General features: G+C 54.0%; 3 protein-coding genes across 3 annotated transcripts; all 3 read left to right on the top strand.

Moving 5' to 3' along the window:
• Positions 1–286: 286 nt before the first annotated feature.
• Positions 287–12,578, top strand: QC762_506830 (putative Hybrid PKS-NRPS biosynthetic cluster; the record flags this gene model as incomplete). The annotated part of the gene is made up of 7 exons (XM_062891104.1): positions 287–853; positions 906–978; positions 1,224–4,497; positions 4,557–4,777; positions 4,828–7,773; positions 7,825–9,660; positions 9,721–12,578. 7 exons carry the CDS (start codon positions 287–289, stop codon positions 12,576–12,578), a joined length of 11,775 nt encoding a protein of 3,924 aa, XP_062742423.1.
• A 6,960-nt stretch (positions 12,579–19,538) lies between these two features.
• On the top strand, positions 19,539–21,194 carry QC762_506840 (uncharacterized protein; the record flags this gene model as incomplete). Its single annotated transcript, XM_062891105.1, has 1 exon — positions 19,539–21,194. One exon carries the CDS (start codon positions 19,539–19,541, stop codon positions 21,192–21,194), a length of 1,656 nt encoding a protein of 551 aa, XP_062742422.1.
• Positions 21,195–21,523: 329 nt separating this feature from the next.
• Positions 21,524–23,281, top strand: QC762_506850 (uncharacterized protein; the record flags this gene model as incomplete). Its single annotated transcript, XM_062891106.1, has 1 exon — positions 21,524–23,281. The coding sequence occupies one exon, from the start codon at positions 21,524–21,526 to the stop codon at positions 23,279–23,281; it is 1,758 nt and encodes a 585-aa protein (XP_062742421.1).
• Between the last annotated feature and the right edge of the window lie 111 nt (positions 23,282–23,392).

Raw genomic sequence — 23,392 nt, 5'->3', positions numbered from 1 at the left:
TGGCTCGAGTCGGCGGAGGCTGATAGCGGGTTGTCGTCGGTGTCAACGCCCAGCAATGATACCGATGCCAAGCATTCGACGGTGGGTTGGTACAGGTCTAGTAGCTATCTCTATCTTCAAGTGTTTATGAAGCCAAAGCAAATAAAACTCTGTCCCAGGCCGTCTGGACCGTGCTATACACTTTTGTCTCCGTGTCTTTGGCCTCAAACAACCGCCATCCCAACACTTCAACTCCAAACGGGCACAAAGCAACAGCTATTCACCATAGCCCACCTCCTCCATCAACATGTCTCCCCAAACACCCCATGAACCCATCGCCATCGTCGGCACAGCCTGCCGCTTCCCAGGCCCATCCACCTCACCCTCCAAACTCTGGTCCCTCCTCGCCTCCCCAACCGACATCCAAACCGCCATCCCCCCGAGCCGATTCAACACCGAAGCGTTCCACCACCCCGTCGGCTCACACCATGGCACCACCAACGTCCGCCACGCCTACCTCCTCACCCAGGACCTCTCCCACTTTGACGCCTCCTTCTTCAACATCTCCCCCAACGAAGCCGACAGCATCGATCCCCAGCAGCGTCTGCTCATGGAGACCGTGTACGAGGCCCTCGAGTCGGGCGGCCACAGCATCGAGGCTCTGAGGGGAAGCGACACCAGTGTCTATGTCGGCTGCATGGGTGTCGACTGGAACGACACCCTGCTCCGGGATGTCAACCAGGTGCCCACCTACTTTGCCACCGGCACGAACCGGGCCATCATTGGGAACAGGCTGAGCTTCTTCTTTGACTGGAGGGGGCCCAGCATGACGATTGACACTGCTTGCTCGAGTTCTTTGGTTGCCGTGCACCAGGTATGTTCGTTGTGATGATGGTGATTCGGTTGGTTTCTAAGTGGTCAAACAGGCTGTGATGAGCTTGAGAAGCTCTGAATCTCGCGTTGCAGTTGCGGCTGGTGGTCAGGTCATCCTGAACCCTGGTAAGCCTTGATTAGTAGAGAACAATCACTCATGAACCCGAAGCTAACACGTGAACAGAGGCATTTGTTTTTGAGTCCAAAATGAACATGCTTTCCCCAACGGGCCGATCTCGCATGTGGTATGTATTCTTCTCGACGTGAAGGGGGACAATGACTGACAAGAAACAGGGACGCCAGTGCCGATGGTTATGCCCGAGGTGAAGGAGTCGCAGCTGTCATCCTTAAAAAGTTATCTGATGCGATAGCGGACGGTGACTACATCGAGGGCATCATCCGTGAAACCGGCGCCAACCAGGACGGACACTCTCAGGGTCTTACCGTTCCTAGCTCTGAAGCTCAGGCATCTCTCATTCGCAAAACCTACAGGAAAGCTGGCCTCGACCCAGAAAACAACCCTGCCGACCGCCCACAGTTTTTCGAGGCTCATGGCACGGGCACAAAGGCAGGCGACCCCAAGGAGGCGGCTGCCATCTATGAGTGCTTTGGCCAACACGTCAAAGCCGAGGAAACTCCGTTGTATGTCGGCTCTGTAAAGACAGTCATTGGCCACACTGAGGGTGCTGCCGGTCTCGCTGGCTTCATGAAGGGCTTGAAGAGCATCCAGGCGGGCCAAATCCCACCCAATCTGCTCTTTGAGAACCTCAACCCCGCCATCGAGCAGTACTACAAGGGTCTCACTGTCCCAACCTCCCTAGCCCCGTGGCCGCAGCTTCCCGAGGGCGTTCCCCGCAGAGTCAGCGTTAATTCTTTCGGCTTTGGCGGCAGTAATGCGCATGCAATCATCGAGCAGTACATCCCGACAACCACCATTCCCGAGCCCGAGAACCAGTCGCCTGTCTTTACGCCTTTTGTCTTCTCTGCCGCGTCTGAGACCTCCCTCGTGGCCCATCTTGAGGCCTATGCCGAGCATCTCAAGACAAGGAGTGACATCACAGCGAGAGACTTGGTATGGACTCTGCAGTCGCGCAGAAGTCACTTGCCTATCAAGGCTGCTTTCTCGGCCCGGTCGGTGGAGCAGCTTGTCGGAAAGCTGGATGACAAGCTCGCTGATCTCAAGCGTGCGGCTGGAACCACCGTCGGTGTTCGCTCCGCGACGGCCAAGTCCACGTATCCTACCAAGATCCTGGGTGTGTTCACTGGCCAGGGCGCCCAGTGGGCAGCCATGGGTGGTGAGCTGATCAAGTCTTCCGAGTTTGTCCGCAAGAGACTTGGAGACCTGGAGAGTGCGCTGGACACACTCCCGGCTGCTGATCGCCCGGTCTGGCGTCTGGTTGATGAGCTGCTGGCGGACTCGACCACATCTCGCATTGGTGAGGCGGAGCTTTCCCAGCCGCTGTGCACCGCTATCCAAATTGTCTTGGTCGACATGCTCAGGGAGGCTGATATCAACTTCAGCGCTGTTGTCGGTCACTCCTCGGGCGAGATTGGGGCGGCTTATGCTGCCGGCTACCTGTCCGATGTTGATGCCATTCGCGTGGCCTACTACCGCGGACAGTATGCCCGGCTTGCTGGGAACGAGGCAACCGGTCAACAAGGTGCCATGTTGGCTGTTGGCACTTCACTGGAAGATGCGAAGGATCTCTGCAACCTTCGTGCTTTTTCCGGACGTTTGGCGGTAGCTGCCCACAACTCATCAGCCAGTGTTACGCTATCCGGTGACGCCGATGCCATCATCCTTGCCAAGAAGGTGTTTGACGAAGAGAAAAAGTTTGCTCGTCTTCTCAAGGTTGATACCGCCTATCATTCCCACCACATGCTGCCTTGTGGTGACCCATACATCGCCTCTCTCCAACAGGCTGGCGTTCGTGTCAAGAGACCGACCTGCGCCTGGTTCTCCAGTGTTATCGCAAGCGACAAGCCCCTGGAGCCTACCGAGGCTCTTCAGGATGTGTACTGGCGCGATAACATGGCCAATACTGTTTTGTTTGCCGATGCTGTCAAGAACGCCATCGCCAGCGACCCACAAATCGGTCTCGCCATCGAGGTTGGCCCTCACCCCGCGCTCAAGGGCCCGGCTACTCAAAACATTGGCGACATTCGCCCTGCTCCAATCTCTTATACAGGCGTCCTCAGCCGTGGCAAGTGTGATATTGAGTCTTTCTCCGATGCCCTCGGATTTGTGTGGACTCAACTTGGTGCCCACGCCGTTGACTTTGCCTCTTATGAGAAGCTCATCTCGCCATCCACACGCCAGCCCGAGCTCGTGGTAGACCTCCCATCGTACCAGTGGAACCATACCCGGTCCCACTGGCAAGAATCGCGAAGGTCCAAGAAGATTCGGTCCCGGACGGCAGCGCCCTTCCACGAGATTCTCGGGATTCCTTGCCCCGACTCAACTGACCGTGAGAAACGCTGGACGAATATTCTCAAGGTATCCGAGATTTCTTGGCTAGACGGCCATCAGTTGCAGGGGCAAACTGTTTTCCCTGCTGCTGGTTACGTTGCCATGTCGATCGAGGCCGCTCGGACTCTGGCCATGGAGCAGCCGGTGTCCTTCTTTGAGCTCAACGATCTGGCCATTCCCCGCGCCATCACCTTCGAAGAGGATGTAAACTCGTCAGTTGAGACCCTCGTCACGCTTACAAACATCACCACCAAGGGTAACGTCACCAGCGCCTCCTTCGCCGTCTACTCCTCCTCCTCGGCCGAATCGGAGCTCGAGCTCATGGCTTCGGGTTCTCTCACGATCACCTTTGGCAACTCCTCACCCGCCACCCTCGTGTCCAGCCCGCTAGCCGAAACCAACATGTCGACCGTCGACGCCGACAGGTTCTACACCTCCCTTTCCAAGCTCGGGTACGGGTATTCCGGCAGCTTCAGGGGCATGTCCTCCCTGAAACGCTCTCTCAATCGAGCTTCCACATTGGTATCCACCTACTCCTACACCTCCCAAGACCTCACCCCATACCTCGTCCACCCCACCATGCTCGACGTCGCCTTCCAAGCCTCCATGCTCGCCTACTCGGCCCCAGGCGACGAGAGGCTCTGGTCGCTTCACGTCCCGACCGCCATCCGCTCCATCCGCGTCAACCCGGCCCTCTGCGTTTCGCCCCTGCCCGAGCACGTCCCCGTCCACGCCACCCTCGAGGAAACAAACGAGTTCTCTGCCAGCATCGATGTTTTCAACAACCCCGCCAACGACGGCGGGGCCATGATTCAGGTCGATGGCCTGACCATCAAGCCTTTTGCTCCGGCCACCGAGGCTGACGATCACCGCCTGTTTTCCTACACCAAGTGGAACGTCGCCTCACCACAGGGGGATTCCATCACCAAGGGGATCGAGCCCACACAGGACGAGGTTGAGCTGGCGGCTGTGTGCGAGAGGGTGTCGTTTTACTACTTGAGACATTGGAAGGAGGAGCTCAGCGATGAGGAGTGGGCGAATGGCCAGGCGCATCATGCTTCGTTGAGGGATTTCATGAATTATGTGCTTGGTGAGGTGGAGAAGGGACGCCATCCTTGCGTCAAGAAGGAGTGGTCGAATGATAGTGATCAGGAGGTCAAGGACCTGATCAAGAGGTAAGTTTTTCCAACAATTTGCTCGTGCATAGAAGAAAATACTGACACAGGTGCCACAGATACTCCCACACCATCGACATCAGGCTTCTGACTGCCGTGGGTGAGAATATCCCTGCTGCTGTACGCGGTGAGACCACCATCCTTGAGCATATGCTGGTGGACAACATGTTGGATGACTTTTACAAGAAGGGTCTGGGCTTTGCTCGGTACAATTCTTTCTTGGCTTCCATGATGGAACAAATGGTACATCGATACCCTCATGCTAAGATCCTCGAGATTGGTGAGTTCTCAAAACACCACAAATCTCCTAAATCAACTGACCGTTTTCAGGCGCTGGCACTGGTGGTGCCACCAAGTCGGTTTTGGAAAAGATTGGGGACAAGATGTCGTCATATACCTACACTGACGTGTCGGTCGGCTTCTTCGACAAGGCCGCAGAGCTGTTCCGGTCATACAGCGACAAGATGACTTTCAAGGTCCTCGACGTGGAGAAACAGCCTTCCAGCCAGGGATACGAGCCCCATTCATACGACATCGTCGTCGCCTCCAACGTCCTCCACGCCACCGCATCCCTTCAAAAGACCCTGACGCACGTCCGCCAGCTCCTCAAGCCTGGTGGCTATCTCATGCTTCTCGAGCTTACCGACAACGGCCCCATCCGCTGTGGCAACATCATGGGCGGGCTCCCTGGGTGGTGGATAGGCGCCGAGATTGACGGCCGCAGGTACGCCCCCACCATCACTCCCGCCGAATGGAACATCTACCTGCGCAAGGCCGGTTTTGCCGGCGTCGACGCCTGCACCCCCAAGATCAACGTTCTGCCCTGGCCCTTCTCCATTATGGCCGCCCAGGCCGTCGACGACAAGGTCCAGTTCCTCCGCCGTCCTCTCGCCCGCTCCAAGACTTCGGTCAAACTCGACAGCCTCGTCATTCTCGGAACCGGCACCATCGAGACATCCGACCTTGCCGAGGAGCTGGAGGAGCTTCTCTCCCCCTTTGCCAATCAGACCACCGTCCTCACTGGGCTGCCTACCGAGGCCCAGGCAAGAGAAATTGACCCTATGAGCACCATCATCAACCTGGCCGATCTCGACTTCCCAATCTTCAAGCAAATGACCACCGATCGTATGGAGGGCCTCCAGCGGCTGTTCGAGCTGGCAAAACACATCCTCTGGGTCACCAAAGGCGCTCAAGCCGACGAGCCTTACCACGAAGCCAGTGTCGCTTTCTCGCGCGCTATCAGCCATGAGACGAGACACATTAGCCTGAACCACCTTGACCTGTCTGATCTGGGAATAAACACCGGACGGGCTATCGCGGAGCACCTCCTTCGGCAGTGTGCGCTCGACGAGTGGGAGGACGAGAAGATCATGTGGAGCAAGGAGCCAGAGGTGTTCTTGGACAATGGGCTGCTCAAGGTTCCTCGTCTTGTGGCCAATGTTGCTCAGAATTCTCGCCTCAACTCCTCCAGGCGAAACATCACCAAGGCCTTGTCTCTTGCCGAGTCAAAGTCGATCACTGTTGCCGTGTCGGCTGATGGTGTTCCCGCACTGGTTGAAGAGGTCAGACCTGTTACCAAGGAGACCCGTCAATGTGTAAGGGTTGAGGCTTCCAGTCTGACGGCCATCAATGTGCTTATTGGAAGCTTCTTGTTTGTTGGTCTGGGCAAGCATACTGTCACTAAGGAGTCAGTTATGACGCTGGCGCTGTCAAACTCGATTGAGGTCGCCCCTGTGGCAACGGTATCTGTGCCACCAACCCTGTCGAGCAGTTCTGGCCTTGTGAGAGTTGTCAGCGAGCTCATTGCTGCCTCTTTGCTCGAGAGCATTGCTTCAGGAAGCAGTGTCTTGGTGCATGGATCAAACAAGGACCGGTATTTGATCGCCGCTCTGTCTAGCCAGGCGCAAGCCAAGAACATCCGCATCACCTGCTCATACGATGCCGAGGAGGATGAGCCGATTCCCCAAGGACTTGCGCTCAGTGGCCGTTCCCCCAGACACATCATTCGCAGGAGCCTTCTGCCGGCCAAGCCAACCCATTTCCTCAATCTCACTTCGGCGGGTGGTGACCTCAGCCAGACGATTGGGCAGGTGTTGACCTCCATTGGACCCTACAAGCGCATTGAAGCGTCCGAAATTTCCCGCTTTGAGTCTTCGCTGTCGTCGACCAGTCGCGAGATTGCTGCAGCCAAGCTCCAAGCGGCTGTGGTTACTGTCACTTCCATTGCGGATGATGCCAGCGATCTTGTGGCTCCAGTCACACAGATCACAGAGGCTGGCGCCTCTCTGCTGAACCACCCAACTGCTGTCGTCAACTGGGCCGTCAACGGCACCGTCAAGGTTGGTGTGAAGCCTCTTGACGCAACGCAGCTTTTCGGCAAGAACAAGTCCTATCTCCTCGTGGGCCTCAGTGGTCAGATCGGCCAGTCAGTCGCAGAGTGGATGGTGAAGAACGGTGCCGGGTGTGTCTGCCTGACCAGTCGTTCCCCCAAGGTCGATCCCAAGTGGCTTGAGGCTGTGCAGTCTACTGGCGCCATCGTCAAGATCTACGCCATGGATGTGACAGACAAGGCCTCGCTTGAGAAGGTGGTTGCTGATATCCGATCAACGTGCCCTCCCATTGCCGGTGTTGCCAACGGTGCCATGGTCCTCCACGACAGTCTCTTCGCCAACATGCCCCTTGAGACGATGCAAAAGGTCCTCGGCCCCAAGATTGACGGGTCCAACCATCTGGATGACATCTTTTACAACGAGGACCTCGACTTCTTCGTGCTCCTGTCTTCTTCTGCGTGCGTCATTGGCAACTCTGGCCAGTCCAACTATGCCGCTTCCAACGGCTACCTCAACAGTCTGGCTCGACAAAGGCGCAAGCGTGGCCTGGCTGCCTCCGCGTTGGATATCGGCCGCGTGGCTGGTCTTGGCTATGTCGAGACAGCTGGACAGGCTGTGATGGACCAATTAGAGCGCTTCGGGTTGATGGCTATCGCCGAGTCTGAGTTCCACCAGATGTTTGCCGAGGCCGTCCAGGCCGGTTATCCCAAGCCTGACGATAAGGATGGTATTCCGGATGCTGTCGTCACCACGGGCATCCGCACTATCCGTGACGACGAGGATATTCAAGGCCCTTGGTTCGAGAACCCTCGCTTCAGTCACTGTATTGTCGAGGCTGCCAAGGGGCAATCAGATGGTCAAGATGAGAACAAGAAGACGTCTCTCCCGGTCACGGTTCAGCTGGCGGGCGCGTCGACCAAGGACGAAGCTTTGGAGATCCTGCAAGGTACGTCTTCACCCACCACTCTATTGACATCAGCACTAACAACCTCTACAGAATGCTTCTCCTCCAAGCTCAGGGTTATCCTCCAGATTAATGACCAGGCCATTGACCTAGAGATTCCCGTCGTGGAGCTCGGTGTCGATTCTTTGGTCGCTGTTGAAGTTCGTTCTTGGTTCTTGAAAGAATTGAAGGTTGATATTCCCGTGCTCAAGGTGGTGGGAGGTTCTTCTGTTGCCGAGCTCTGCCAGCGCGCTTTGGACAAGCTTCCCGAGGAGATGCTTTCAGGCATCGGCAAGGCCGGCTCAGAGTCCAAGCCCAAGCCTGCCGCAATGAAGACGCTCCCTAAGCCCGAGCCCAAAGTCGAGTCGGCCGGGGCATCGGAGTACGACTCCACTGCCCCCAGCATGGTGACCCCGGCGGACGTCACCACTGCCCCTGGTTCTTCCACCCAGCTCTCATCCCGTTCTGCGTCTTCCGAGAACCTCGCCGCCGACGCCGCCAAGCAGGCTCCTGTTGCCGCCGCCCCACCCGTTCCTCTGAAGTTCGTCAAGAGCGAGCAGATCTCCTTCGGTCAGTCACGCTTCTGGTTCCTCCGCCTCCTCGTCGATGACCCAACGACGTTCAACGTTGCTTTCTTTTACCGAGTCACAGGGGCCCTCAGGGTCGGCAGTCTGGAGAGAGCCATTCGCGTGGTGACTGCCAGACATGAGGCTCTTCGTACCTGTTTCGTTGCGGACCAGACCGAGGCTGACCAGGCATACCAGAAGGTGATTGCTAGTTCGCCACTTCGTCTCGAGCACAAGCAAATCAGCTGCGAGGAGGATGTCGCCATTGAATACGCCAAGCTCAAGGCCCACGAGTTCGACCTTGCTGCCGGCGAGAGCATGAAGCTTGTCTTGCTTTCCAAGTCCCCAGAGGACCATTTCCTTCTCATCAACTATCATCATATTGTCATGGACGGCGTTAGTTTCCAGGTTTTCCTTTCTGATTTGGAGAAGGCATACAACAACCAGTCTCTTGGGAAGGCTCCCCGCCAGTTCCCCGACTTTTCTGCCTCGCAACGCCAGGCTTTTGAGAGCGGTGACATGGCTGCCGACCTCGACCATTGGCGCGGTATCTTTCCCGAGGGCCAACAGCCACCAGTGCTCCCTCTCCTCCCCATGGCCCGGACCAGCTCTAGACTGTCCATGCAGAACTTTGACATTCATCAGGTTGGTTGCCATCTCGAGCCTGCCTTGGCAGCGCGGATCAAGGCCGTGTCCAAGGCTCAGCGCTCGACCCCGTTCCACTTCTACCTCGCCGCGTTCAAGACCATGCTTTTCCTCTTCACCGAAGCGGATGACCTCACCATCGGCATCGCCGACGCCAACCGCACCGACAGTGATGTAATGGCCAGCATCGGCTTCTTCCTCAACCTCCTCACCCTCCGCTTCCGTCGCCAGCCAAGCCAAAAATTCTCCGACGCCATCAACGAAGCCCGCAACACGACTTACTCCAGCCTCGCCCATTCCCGTTTGCCCTTTGACGTGCTGCTCAAGGAGCTCAACATTGCCCGGTCGTCTGCCCACTCCCCCTTCTTCCAGGCCTTCTTCGACTACCGCCAGGGCGCGCAGGAGAAGCACGCATGGGGCAACTGCCAATTCGAAGTGCAAGAGCTTCACCCCGGACGAACTGCTTATGATATTACCCTGGACGTGACCGACTCTGCCACTGACGCCCTCGTGATGTTCCGGGCCCAGAAGAGTTTGTATGATCAGACTGCCGCGAACCTGCTGATGGAGACGTATGTGCACCTGCTGGAGGTTCTTTCGGCCGATGTCTCGCTGTCCTTGCAGTCAACGCCGCTCTTTGGGGAGAAGCAGGTTGAGGTAGCTGTCAGTGTTGGCCGTGGTGAGTACTGAGTACTGTCTTTTTGACCTGCTTTGACGAATCAATATTGACATTGTGTAGGTCCCGCAATGGTCTCGGACTGGCCTGGAACCCTTGCTCATCGCATTGATCAGGTTGCTGCCGAGAACCCAGACAAGACTGCGCTCAAGGATGGCCATGGAAACGTCTTGACGTACAGCGAGATGATCAACAGGGTCGAGGCCATTGGTGAGGCGCTGCAGGGCGCTGGTGTCAGCCAAGGTTCTCGTGTTCCAGTCTTCCAGGACGCCGCCAGTGACTGGGTTTGCTCGATGCTGGCCATTTTCCGTGTGGGAGCTATTTACGTCCCCTTCGACTTGCGCAATCCTCTCCCTCGCCTCGCCACAGTCGCGGTTGACTGCGAGCCCACTGCCATTCTTGCCGATAAGACCACCATCGACCGAGTCCCCCAGCTCAACGTCCCCACCGCCACCGCCATCAACGTCTCCGGCCTGCCACTCAACGCCTCCAAGCCCGTCCCCAACGTCGCAGATCCCAACACGCCGGCCGCTATTCTCTACACCAGCGGTTCAACCGGTCTTCCCAAGGGCATCATCGTCACCCACGCCGGTCTGCGCAACGAGATTGAGGGCTACACCAAGATGTGGAAGCTCGGCACCCAGCACACCCTCCAGCAGAGCGCGTTCACCTTCAACCACTCTTCTGATCAAATCTACACTGGCTTGGTGAACGGGGGGTCAGTCTACGTCGTTCCCTGGGCCACCAGAGGTGACCCCCTTGGCATCACAGAGATCATCAAGAGCGAGAGCATCACGTACACCAAGGCAACACCCTCCGAGTACTCCCTCTGGATGCAGTTTGGCAACGAGAACCTCCGGGACGCTAGCTGCTGGCGATTTGCATTTGGTGGTGGTGAGCCTCTGGTCAGCGCTGTGACCAAGGAATTTGCTGCTCTGGAGTTGTCTGAGCTCAAGTTCTTCAACTCGTACGGGCCGACTGAGATTTCGATTTCCTCGCACAAGATGGAGATGCCGATCCATAATTCCCAGGCCATTGAAGCCATGGGTCGGATTCCCTGCGGTTACTCGTTGCCCAACTATTACACCTATATTGTTGATCAGCAGCTGAGGCCCGTTCCTGTCGGGATGCCTGGGGAGGTGTGCATTGGGGGGGCCGGTGTTTCCCTTGGCTATCTGAAGAACGATGAGTTGACCGGCAAACACTTTGTTGCCAACCCCTTCGCCACCAAGTCTGATGTCGCTAGCGGTTGGACTCGGATGTATAGGACAGGGGATATCGGGCATCTCCAAACCGACGGTGCCATGGTCTTCCACAACCGCACGGATGGGCAGATCAAAATACGCGGATTGCGTATAGAGCTCGCTGATATCGAAAACAACATTGTTGCGGCATCTGATGGTGCTTTGAAGGAGGCAGTCGTCACTCTCCGCGAGGACAACCCCAACTTTCTCATTGCCCACGTTGTGTTTGCATCTCAGAGCAACGTTGCCGACAAGGAGGCCTTCTTGCAACACCTTCTTGGTCACTTGCAGATTCCTCAGTACATGGTTCCGGTCGCCGCCATTCCCCTTGACAAGCTCCCCTTGACGAACCATTCGAAGGTGGACCGCAAAGCGCTCAAGACTATCGCTCTGCCGCAGCGCACCTCCACCGCCTCCCAGGAAGAAGACACCACCGAGATGACCGAGACCATGCTTCAGCTCCGCCGTGTCTGGCAAGACGTCCTCGGCCACAACAACGATAACTCCCTCACCTTCGACATCGCCCCCTCGACAAACTTCTTCCTCGTGGGCGGAAACTCCCTGTTGATCATCCGTCTCCAATCCCGCATCCGGCAGTCCTTCAACGTCGTCATCAAGCTGGTAGATCTCCTCGGCTCCAGCACCCTCTCCGCCATGGCCCGCAAAATCGAAGAAACCCCCTCCGTCACCACTATCGACTGGGACACCGAAACCACACCCCCCACCATTCCCTCCTTCCTCTCTTCCATCCCCCGCACCCCAGTCTCCACCTCCCCGAAAACGATCCTCCTCACCGGCGGAACAGGCTTCCTCGCCCGCACCCTCCTCCCCCTCCTCTCCTCCTCCCCATCCATCTCCCAAATCCACGTCATCTCCATCCGCAACTCCAAACCCCTCCCCTTCACCTCTTCCAAAATCATCCCCCACCCCGGCGACCTCTCCTCCCCTATGCTCGGTCTCTCGGAATCAGACTTCACCACCCTAGCCAGCAAAGTTGACGCAGTCATCCACCTCGGCGCCGTCCGCTCCTTCTGGGACAACTACCACGTCCTGCGACCCTCAAACGTCCACCCGACAAAGGAGCTCGTCAAACTCGCCGGTCCGAGACAGATCCCAATCCATTACATCTCTACCGTTGGGGTCCTGCCGGCGGGAGTGGAAAGGGAGACGTCGGCAAAATATCACTTGCCGGCTGGGGATGGGTCGAATGGGTATGTAGCGTCGAGATGGGCGAGCGAGCAGATTTTGGAGAGGTCGGGGTTGCCAGTTAGGGTGTATCGTTTCTTGCCTGCGACTACTGGGGAAGACACGGAGAGGAAGGTGTTGGAGGAGTTTGGGCGGTTTGTGAAGCTGTCGGGCAAGGTTCCTGATTTTGGGGGGTGGGAGGGGAAGATTGATTTGATCGAGGCGGGGAAGGTGGCTGGGTGGTTGTGCGAGGAGGTCGAAGGTGGGGTTGAAGGAGTTGGGTATAGGCATTGGAGGAGTGAGGTTGAGCTGACGGTGAAAGAACTGAGGGAGTATATCGAGCGGAATCTGGCGCAGCCGAGAGAAAAGTATGACACGATGGCGGGGTTGGGGTGGATCGGGTTGATCAAGAAGCTCGGATTTGGGTATTTCTTTTCGGGGCAGAACGCGTCGGTCGGGAGGGAGAAGAGTCGGTTTGAGTCGAGGAGATGAGGTTTCTGCATCATTTGTATGTCAGCTTTTCATTGGAGTTTGGGCGTTGGGGATTTGGTTATGTTTTTTTGTTTTTGTTTTTTTCTATGGATCGTCCTTGTTCTGTCTAATCGTTAGATGTTGGGGTTGTAAAATTGAGCAAGTGCTGAAGCGCAAAGACCAAGACCAAGTGAGCTCGACCGTTGAAACGTAACAAATGTGCAGAAAGTCAAAAGACTTTGAAATAATATAACGTACATTATAAGCGAGTCGCGCATATAAGCGAGTCGCGCACTCTCTGTTACCCTACCACAACTATCCTCAATTACACAACCACAACACTAGGAAACTACAATAACTGAATCAGAAACAGATGAATCAGATGATTCTGCAGCCTCCTGGCATGTACGTGCATTATGGCCAGGCTTGCCGCACACACCACAGCACCGAACCTTCGTACGAGCTCCCCCTGCATTACCGCCATCCTGCTGCGTTTCTTGCGCTGCCTCCCCACCCACGGCCTTCTGGTCAAGTATATCCTTTGCATCTTGCAGAGTAAGTGATCCTCCGAGCCGCACACGTGTTTTTTTGGCTCTCCGGCGCTTACTTAGTGCCTCGTTGGTCTTGCGGGAGGAAGTGTTCTCTGCACGAAGGAGAGCCACCTGGTGCATCACAGCCATTGTACTCTTAGCAAGCTGGTCCACAGCAGCCAACATTGAAGTCGGGGAGCTATTTTGATGGTTGGCAATGCGAGTCTTGATAAGCGTTGACTGCGAGTCAGCTTCTCGGGGGTTGTGTGGTGTCTGGAAGACCCAAGGTTGTGCAGTGCCGGGCCGTGAGTTTGGAGGTGTTGGCGTACGAAGCTTTTACATCTAGCTTGGAAAGCACCCTCTCTGGATCGTACGGCGCAAGGCCAGCACCTGCAAAGCCACCCTGTATATTCTTCTCTGTTATAGAGGCAAAAAGGCCTCGCGGAAGGCACAGAGGAACTCGAGCTTGCTTACGTGGTTGATATGCATGCGCATCAAGTCCTCGATCTGGCGGCCGTACGCCTGCTTCAATGGCCCCAAGCAGCCGACATCGAGTGGCTGGAGGTAGTGTGAAGAATGCGGAGGCATGCAGAGCGTGATGATGTTGTTCTGCTGGCAGTAGCGCTCAAATTCAGTCGAGTGGTGGCTTTCGTGGCCGTCGAGGATCAACAACCGGTATTTGCCCTTTGTGCGGGACGCTGTGTGATAGTCGAAGTGCTTGATCCAATCTAGGCCTACCGGATTGGTAGTCCAGCCATTATCGGTGGTTGCGATGCGCCAGGTAGACGGTAGGTTGCACTCGGTGTACCAGTTAGCAAGGTGGTACTGTGCGGCCAAGATGATGAAGGGAGGGATAGCCCAGCCGAGGGCATTGACTCCCTGGATCACCGTTGCCCATTCGCGGTTGCCAGGCTGGGCCAGTTTCGCCTTGCTAAGGCCGTCTGAGGTCGTAACTACCATGCCCGCGAAGATAATACCCATCATAAACCCAGTCTCGTCGAAGTTGTAGACATCGTCATCCACAATACCGTACTTGGCCTTGGTGTTCCGCACAAGCGTGAACCACTCGCTGATGACCTTTGGATCCTCGCACTTGGCCCTCTGGTAGTCGTATCTACGTGTAAAACGCGTACGGAGCTGTGGCTGGCGTTTGACGAAGTTGTGTGCCCAGAGCTTGCCAACAGGGGCGCGTCGCGTACGCGTAGCAGTTGGTTGGCCATATCTTCCACACCACGCAATCTTGGTGGAAAAGCTCGCGCACATAGCTCAATAACGTATTGAATAATAGCATCCTCTTCTGATTGAGTGAGCTTCTTCGAATGGGCGTGGTGTCGCGTCGTGCAGGCCGGCCAGCGCGTCGGTCACGGAGGGTTGATGGTGGTACATTATAGAGCTTAGCTGCGGCTCTGAGGCGTAATTTTTCGTCCTTTTGGAGAGCTTCAAGGGCTAAGATTACCCTCGCTTCCTTTAAAGTAGGTGGCATGTTGGGTTGTAGAGAAAAATGATGTTAAGTGTAGAGAGAACGCGTCGCAATGGCCAGTGCGCGACTCGCTTATATGCGCGACTCGCTTATAATGTACGTTACTTTAGAGGGCTTAAAAACATTTCGAAGTCCACAAAATAATTCAAACGCCTCAAAAATGATCGAGAATCGTTAAAAGAAAAGTAGAAGGCCTTAAAAGATAATTCAAAGGTCATGAGGATAATTCAAGGGTCTCGAAAGATAGTTCAAATGCCTTAAAAGATAGTTGGAAGGCATTAATGTTACAACCTGCACCAGGAATGGATACAGACTGCAAGGCAGTACGCCGAAGGTGAATATGACAGGATGATCGAAGGTTGTGACAAGCGTCTCAGACACGGGTTCACTGTCAACAACAGGTTGTTCTAACAAAGAGCTACTGAAAGTAGATTGTAGACAAATGAACTTGAATTGCTTGCATGAGGAATCAGATTCCTCGATACGGGGAGCGCCCGGCGCTCCCCCCTATTTATGTCAAGCTGTCTACATATATTTCTGAAGTATCTTTGTACCTTGCTCAGTGTGCTCAGTGGTCTTGGCCACTGATCAGACTGAGCAACTCCTGATTGGTTGCACGGGGGCTTGTGGGTCTTTCCATCCCTGGCCCAATGATTGGCTGAGGTGCCCAGCACCTCGGGTACCACCCAGTGGTTCCTGTATAGGGGTATTACGCTTGGGACGTAACAATTAAGAGATAGTTAAAAAGTCTTGAAAGATAGTTTAAAGGCCTTAAAAGCTAGTTTAGGAGCCTTTAATTATATTATAGAGAGGCTAAACAAATAGGTATGGATGTATGGAGGGAGACGGTTGTAAAACAAAATAGAGGGCTCCGTACATGTTCTCTATCTCTTAGTTAGTGTTTACCATCTCTTAGCAGGTCTTTCATGGCATACCATGATGTCGCCGCCCACTCAATCACATCGTCTTAGGGCAAGGACCGGATGCTGTGTTTGCTAGAGATAAAATCCCGTCTGTAACAGGCTGAGCCTGGCATGGACCTCGGCAACCCTCGGCCCTGGTGAAGCTATTCCCAGAACGCACAGACCACTACTCCAGAACCTTCTATCACCGCGCACTGGCCAACACCCTCAGCCATACCAGAGGCTCATGTCGACAAACCTTCTATTCCCCTTTTCCTTTTCTTCTTCAAGTTCGGTGTACTCGTAGAGTCGTCACCAGATAGTTGCAATACACTCCTGGGACCGTTACACCGTCAACCCTCGGATCATTTCATCGACTTCCTCATCTTATCGACATGGAGCTGCAAACGAGAGACACTCTACAGTTCCATTACGAATGAACGCAAGGTTGCAAAAGCAGGTTTCTCTCATTGCCACCACGTCCCAAGCGGGAACGTCACAGCCGCACGGAGGAAAGCTCGTTGTTACAGTATACTGTGTACCTACATTACACTTTTACTTTCCTTCCTGCTTGGCATGAGATTGGACCAGTCCCTGTGGCCTTTCCTTTATTTCTAAATGCCCTATCGCCCATCTTCAACGTCGGACATATGCTCAACTGGAACAACCTGTTGGTAAACCGATATGGCGGTGCCTTTTAGAAAGTCCAAATGTGAGGCATCTCTTGGGGGGTCGTAGGGCGCTCTGCCTACCTGCCTGGGCAGATGAGAGAAAGCCTTCGGTCCCTTCAACATAGGTCTGATTATGCGAAGGTCCAAGTCTGCAAAGATGCTCAGTTGCAGCTCCAGCAGAAATTGACTGTCATCTGCGTCCGATGCCTGAAAACACCCCATTACCCATGGCAACCACCAAACAGGGGTCAAGAAAAGCGTCCATTTGGAGCGAGTCTTGACCAGCTTTTCCCAACTTTTGCCCGGTTTGTGCAACATCAAGTTCATCATGGACCAGTCCAAATCATTCCTGAACGCACAAACCACCAGTAGCTGCCGGGCTCGGGTCTTGTCTATAACAGGCATGCCGTAGTTGTACTTCTTGCACGCAGGACTGTCCTGGTCGTGTAGCCGACACGCAAGCTGTATACAATGAATAGTTAGTCAAGCCTCAATGGCTCACTGTAAGGCGCACCAGACACATACACCGAAACACGGTTCCCATGCCATTTGCCTCGTTGGTTTCCCAGCCATTTCCTTCCACGCCAAACCTGAATCCCAGCCTGATTCCATTCCGCTGATTGCCATTGTGGAAGGGCCTCGAGCAAATGAATCTCGCAGTGATCTTGCGGTCGATAAGTTCGGCCTTGGCCTGATTAACGGATGGCTGAGGAGGATCCAATGGCCGAGGAGCAGAGAGAGCAACGGAAAATCCCAGGTCAGGTTGATAAGAGAGCCCGACTCGAACTCTTATTTTTTTTGTGGTTCGTCATGATCCTTATAGAACGCACGGAAGTGGTGTCCAACTTCTCGATAGATGCCATGTTGTGACGAACCCCTGTACAGAACCTCTGAAAGGGATACGGGTTGAAGGTAACTTCTGACAATTGGTTCGGTGCAGCTAAACAGTGCACAACAAGATGTCTCAATGTAAACACAAGATACCGTGAATACAAGCGTGAATTGCATACTACGGAACTATCTACAAGCTATCTAGTTCCTCCGTATATAGACCATAAATCCCCAGGTACCTCCGTACCTGGATCGCTCCCGCTCACCAGCGGTCGGTGGTGATCCGGCTCACCTTTGCCAAGCAGTGAGCTTTCTCCAACCCCTGCAGCCCTGCCGCCGTGTCCCCTTCCTCCGATTGGCAGATACAGTTAGCTATATGGTTGGTCTGTGACAGTTAAGAGATAAGTATTTAAAAAAACATATAGGATCTAGTTCGGTAGTTAGGGGACCTTACCTCGGAGAGGGATATCTCAACTCTATTCGAGGGTGTTTTTAATATTTAATATAACGTTACCTGGAGTAAATTAATGTTTTATTCGCAACTCTGTTCTAAACATTAAACTCATGTGCAAAATCGGAAGCTGTATTCATGTCGGATGATACCATCAAGTCAAGACCAGAGCCGACTCAGCTAAGATCAACTCACTTCCCATGCTCCATTCAAGCTTGTGCCAGAGCGGGACGAGCCAGTGCTCGTTTCTTTTAGTTGTCCATGAGGTGGACATTAATGCTCTTCCGCTGTTTTTGACATCGCTCCTTCCCAAGCCACACCGTCTTCATGTCACACTTTCTCAAGTTCAAAGTCATCCTCCAGGTATCCTATACATTCCCTGCTATGCGAGCATATCTTATACCCATATCTTGTTCCCTTTTCTATGTCCTGTGTTGGACGCATGTAATAAGTGGAGAGGTGCTGGCATATAAATCCTTCCGTTCTTGCATTCTCCTTTTCTCCTTCTTTTTCCCCCTTATACCACACGGTTGTATGAAGCTCGTTCTATACTTCTAAAAATACAGCGGTGTAAGGCTGTCCATCTTACTTTCATTCGAAGGGAGATCAGGCAAGTAGGTCGTAGAGTTCGAGTGGATTCTCCGTGTGGTATTAGGGCCAACGTTCCGGTACCCTCGTCGCGGGTCTCTCGAGCGCAACCTCCGACACCAAGGTATGTATCCTTTTTCTACCCTCCTTCAGTCAGATGTTGGAATTTTGCGCCCCTTTACACTCCTACTCTACATTCTGGGCTCTGCCTGTTGATCATGACAAGTCTGATGTACTACACTGCCTTTTTCAGAGGTGTTGCACTTGGTTTAGAGACAATACAATACAATCCACATCATCTCGATGAACCTCCTCATTTTTTTCCGGCGTTGATGCTCAGTGGTGACATGTATTTTGGATGACAACTGCACCTTTTTTGGACTCTGGCATGCCTCCTCGGCAGCCGCCCGTCCAGCACTAATCCCCGATCTCCGACAAGACCAAGATTTGGAGCAAGAGACAGCCTTCGAGTTACCTGCCAGACAGACAGCAAAGTGTAGGTGATGGCCATTGTTTCTCTTGGTTCTTTGGTTTTGGTTTTCTAATTTTTGCCGCAGTTGACGAGGTCCCAAGACGGTCGACAAGACGCCGCCCTGCGCCCCTTGACAACGCCCCCGAGCCCCTGCAAACCGCCCCTGAGCCCCGAAGAAGGACCAAGAGATCTCGCGTGCAAACGCAAGACACTCCCTCGGCCGAGCACAACATCGCCCGCGAGCCAACAAGACCAGCCAAGAAGCAGCGTTTACAAACGCCAGATGAGGATGTTGTTGTGGATGAGTAGGAAAAGGAGGAAGAGATTGATCCCGAAAATGAAGATGCCATCAAAAGATTATTGGGTTGATGAGAATGGACTGCTTCAAGTGGTCACACAGCCAAAGTCAAGGACGTAATCAGGGACTAAAAAGTCGCAAAGTCCACAACATGAAAAAAGACAAGGGTAATAGAGTGGAAGAGAATTGTCCAACAAAGGCCTGGCCATCGAGGTACCTGGAGCCTTGCCAGTGGCAGTCGGGGATGCTTGAGTCCCATGGTCCGGTCAGGTGAGGTGTCCAGTCAAGTGTAACAGCTCCTTCCTGTTCAGCAAACCTCCTGGAAGTGCTCATAAAGGCAAGTGCTCTGGGAGCAACCGTTTCACACGTCATGGGTCAAGGGCCTTAATGTGATTTGAAGGTTTGAGGACAGCGCAATACGAGAGGTCCGGAAGGTGGCTTTCCCGATGGCTTTTCCACAAGCCGGTAGGGATTACTCTTTTTGTTTATTGACATTCATGATGCACAGGCTTAAGTCGACCACAGCGTATACATTTTAAGAATGTCTGCTCCACCACAGACCCCTGAGAGTCGCCAAGGCATATAGAGATGACAGCCTAGCTTGAATGGGAATGCTTTGCGAGCTAGATTACGTTCTCTAACCTCCCTATTGACGCGTATGCTTGAATATATAAGAACGTGTCTGCATCAAGACTGGAGTCCTACCATATCACTACCTTCGCATTTCACGACGTCGTTCCAAGCCACCCTTCCTTGCCATGACTTCATGTCCAAGAATGCAACAGCCGCAGACGACATACACTGGGAGCTTGCTGTGTCTTCCCAATGAGACATTGCTCCAGATTGGTGGTCACCTGGATGTGGTTTCGGCCGCTTCGTTCAGCCTTGCCTCTACTCACCTTTATAAGCTATCCCTCGGCTATCCATCATCAGAATGGTCAACAACCGCGTCCGAAGCACGACATGAGACTCACGATTGGGACTGCAAACCTATCAATGAGGACCTTGGCATCATTCCTCAGGCTTGTAATAACGTCAACAGATGGAAGTTTCTCCTACTACTCGAAAAAGACCTCAAAACAACCCACACAGCTTGCATATATTGCCGCGTCTTGCATCGGCTTCTTCCCCAACCTTCCCTCTACAAAACAGCCTGCCCCTGGATGGCGCTGGGTCCCAACTACTGGAACATCGGAAAACTCACCTTTGACGATTGCTACCACGCCCTTAACGACCCAGATAGACCGATCTCCAGCCTCCGCACATCCAAAGCTTTGGGGACACAACAATTCCAGGTTTTTCTCGCCTGGCCGATCCGATCAACCAGTTCAAAAACCATCACTCTCCCAGCCACCAAAACAGCCTACCACCTCCCCTCCCTGTCTTTTGACTCAGACTGGCAGCCCCATCCTCTCAGCAACTCCTCTCCAGACTCCCCGTACAGACACGTCTTCGTCAAAGCCTCCCTCTCTTGCGCCCTTGTCGAGCTCCCAAGCAGCACCAACAGCATCTATTCCTCCTTCAAACACCCCAACCTCCTAACTTACTCCACCCAACGCGTCTACCTCCCCCCCGAAGCTTTCATCCCCAACCCCAAACCAACCAGCCCCGACACCACCCCAGACGGCAGTAGTTCCAACCAACCTCCCACCCGCCACTACCTCGGCTTCCAAACCTGCCGCCACCAACCCTCCTACCACCCTGAAACAACCAACCCCCTCCTCAACCAAGCCCCCTACAACGGGGGCCAACCCCGCGACATCCTCGAAGAAAGCCTCAACATCTTCTACAACAACGAAATGCGCTGCTGGCGCCCCCCACTAAAATCAAAATCATCATCCCCCCCTCCTCCAGGCACCAACTCCAACCCCAACACCCCCCTCCAACCTGAAACAAGCGTCTACCGCCCCCAAGTCTGCCACCTCTGCCAAACACGCTACCGAGCAGCGGTGTACACCTGGCCTACAGACCCATCCCTGCCCGCCGCCCAGGAAATCGTCGTGCACGTCTGGCAGAATCTGGGGTCTTTCCAGGAAAAACACGGTCACATGAAGGGGAACTTCCCACAGTCTTGGTTCGCCCCGGTGGGGGGAAAGATGGAACAGGGGGAGTACACAAGGGATGCCAGGCCTGCTTTTTTGATGGGGTGGGATGCTCGTCTGGGGCTTGGGTATTGGGGTGAGTATGAGATTTGTGATCATGACTGGGCGGTGTTGTATTTTGGGGATAGGTGGAATGATGGGGTTTGGAGGGAGTTTTGGTGGTGTGGGGGGGCGATTGCGAGGGGGGATACGCAGGATGGGGGGTGGAAGGTTGTGGAGGGGGATTGGAGTAGGTGGGCGGATTTACCGGGTAGGGGGGAGGAGGGGGGAAAGGGGGAGAGTGGGAGGGGTTGGTTGGGGTGGTGGGGGTGATTGTGCTTGTTTTCAGTTTTGGAGAGGCAAAGGGGTTTTGTAATGTGGGTCTGTATTGCCATCTTATTGTCTTTGAGCTGTATTTATAAAGAAGAACTGGGATTTCATAATGTGTCTGGAGTCATAAAATAACCGAAACAAAAAGGACTTGGCCTCGCTCGCTGTGGTTGGCTGGCCTTCGGTGGCTGTGCTGATGCCAATTAACCCCCTCCAGCAACCCCACTCTGCACAATATCCCGCCATGTTGAGCCTCCAAGTCACGATTCTACCCTACACTGTCGCGAAACCTATCGATTGTTTGCTGTCCTTGGTCGACCCTGATTCTGGCCATGTGGCTCATCAATTGCCAAAACTATCAACTCGAGCAGAACGACATCGACGGGCCAAATGGGATTCCCTACTGCATCCTCTCACACACCTGGGGTGATGATGAAGTCACTTTTCAGGACATGCAGAACTTGTATGACATTGCCGTTCACAAGAAGGGCTTTGAGAAAATAAAAGGAATGTGCGAGCTCACGCTTGAATACGGACACTCCCACGCTTGGGTTGATACATGCTGCATCGACAAGACCAGCAGCGCCGAGCTGACCGAGTCGATCAATTCCATGTTCCACTGGTACCAGAAAGCAGCACTATGCGTTGTTTACCTCGAGGATTTTGCGCTCACTGATGGCCAACTCACACCCACCAAAGCTGACCTTCAACCATGCCGATGGTTTACCCGGGGCTGGACCTTGCAAGAGCTGGTCGCGCCGAGGGACATCGTATTTCACGATTGCAACTGGACCCAGTGTGGTTCAAAGGTGCAACTGCTGAACATCCTCCATTGCATCACGAGCATCGACATTACTATTCTCCGATCTTCAGATAAGCTGAACCAAGTACCCGTCGCTCAGAAAATGTCGTGGGCAGCTAAAAGAAACACGACACGAATAGAAGACATGGCATATTGTCTCCTGGGCATCTTCGGTATCCACATGCCGCTGATATACGGCGAAAGAGAAAAGGCCTTCCTCCGTCTCCAGGAACATATAGCTCAGAAGACAAACGACATGTCTTTATTTGCCTGGCAACATAGCAAAACTGAATTCGGACTCAGACACTCCGGCATATTGGCGAGACACCCCTCTTGGTTCGCGGGCGCTTCTGATATCAAACAGTGGCTTGATCCCGTTATACCAACGCCGTCGTGGACTATCACCAACACTGGTCTTGAACTCCACACAGCACTCGACTCCTCACGCGGTGAAACTGGTCACCGGCTATACCTGCACTGTACAAGTGGCCATGTCGACGACAAAGATGGAGATCCTCCCGTTTTCACAATCTGGCTGCGGAAGATCAAGTCATCCTACGTCAGATATCAGCCCTCTTGGCTGTCACTGACGCCTCAGTCACAGATGAGGTTCGGTAAACCGTCCCTGGTCCGCATTGCCACCTCTTTAACGCCGGCTGAGGTGATCGAAGTGAACTCACTCTATCTCTATCATTCGGAGCTCTTGTACCCGACTATAAAAATCCAATGGGAGTGCATCGAGGCGTATTCACATGGCTTCTCAGTCAGCCACAGTTATTATCCAGAGCACCTCTGGGACATCAGGCGCGAGTGCTTCTTAGCCTCATCAAGCCCTAGATTTGTTGGTGTAGTCGAGATCACGATGTCGGCACCCATAGGCGATTCAACCTGGGAGGCGACATGTTATGTCGTTTGTGGACTTCGGAGAGTAGATTCGCGGGCTGCCGAAGGCACTGACACACTTTGCCCCTGGGCGATTGTACTCCAACATCGTAAAGAGGATGATACTATAGAAGGTCTGGATTCGGGCTACACGCGAGACGACCTTGTCAACCCTTACAGATTGTCTACACTTGGCATCACGTTTCGGTCCTGGTTAGCTGGAAATGATCCTCCAAGCCTGGCAATGAACCAAGTTCGGTATGGCGATAAGGGACATTTGACTATATCTGCCTCGGTTCTTGCAGCGAATCACCACCGTCAATTAGGAGACACCATAGTCATCACCGTCACACCAGTCTTGTCATCTCCCGGCTGGCCTCACATGCGATCTCGGGCCGAACACTAACAGTCTTGGCCGGGTTCAATCGGCAAGTGGGCCGGAAATGCCCCTATCATGAGCCGCCGATCAAAGAGGGGTATCTCCCAACAAAGCGGAATGTCATCCGTGGTGACTTTT

Source organism: Podospora pseudocomata, chromosome 5 (assembly GCF_035222375.1).
Source record: "Podospora pseudocomata strain CBS 415.72m chromosome 5, whole genome shotgun sequence".
NCBI classification, from domain to species: domain Eukaryota; kingdom Fungi; phylum Ascomycota; class Sordariomycetes; order Sordariales; family Podosporaceae; genus Podospora; species Podospora pseudocomata.
Note: the sequence above shows the minus strand (reverse complement) of the source record. Positions and strands in the feature narration are given on the sequence as shown.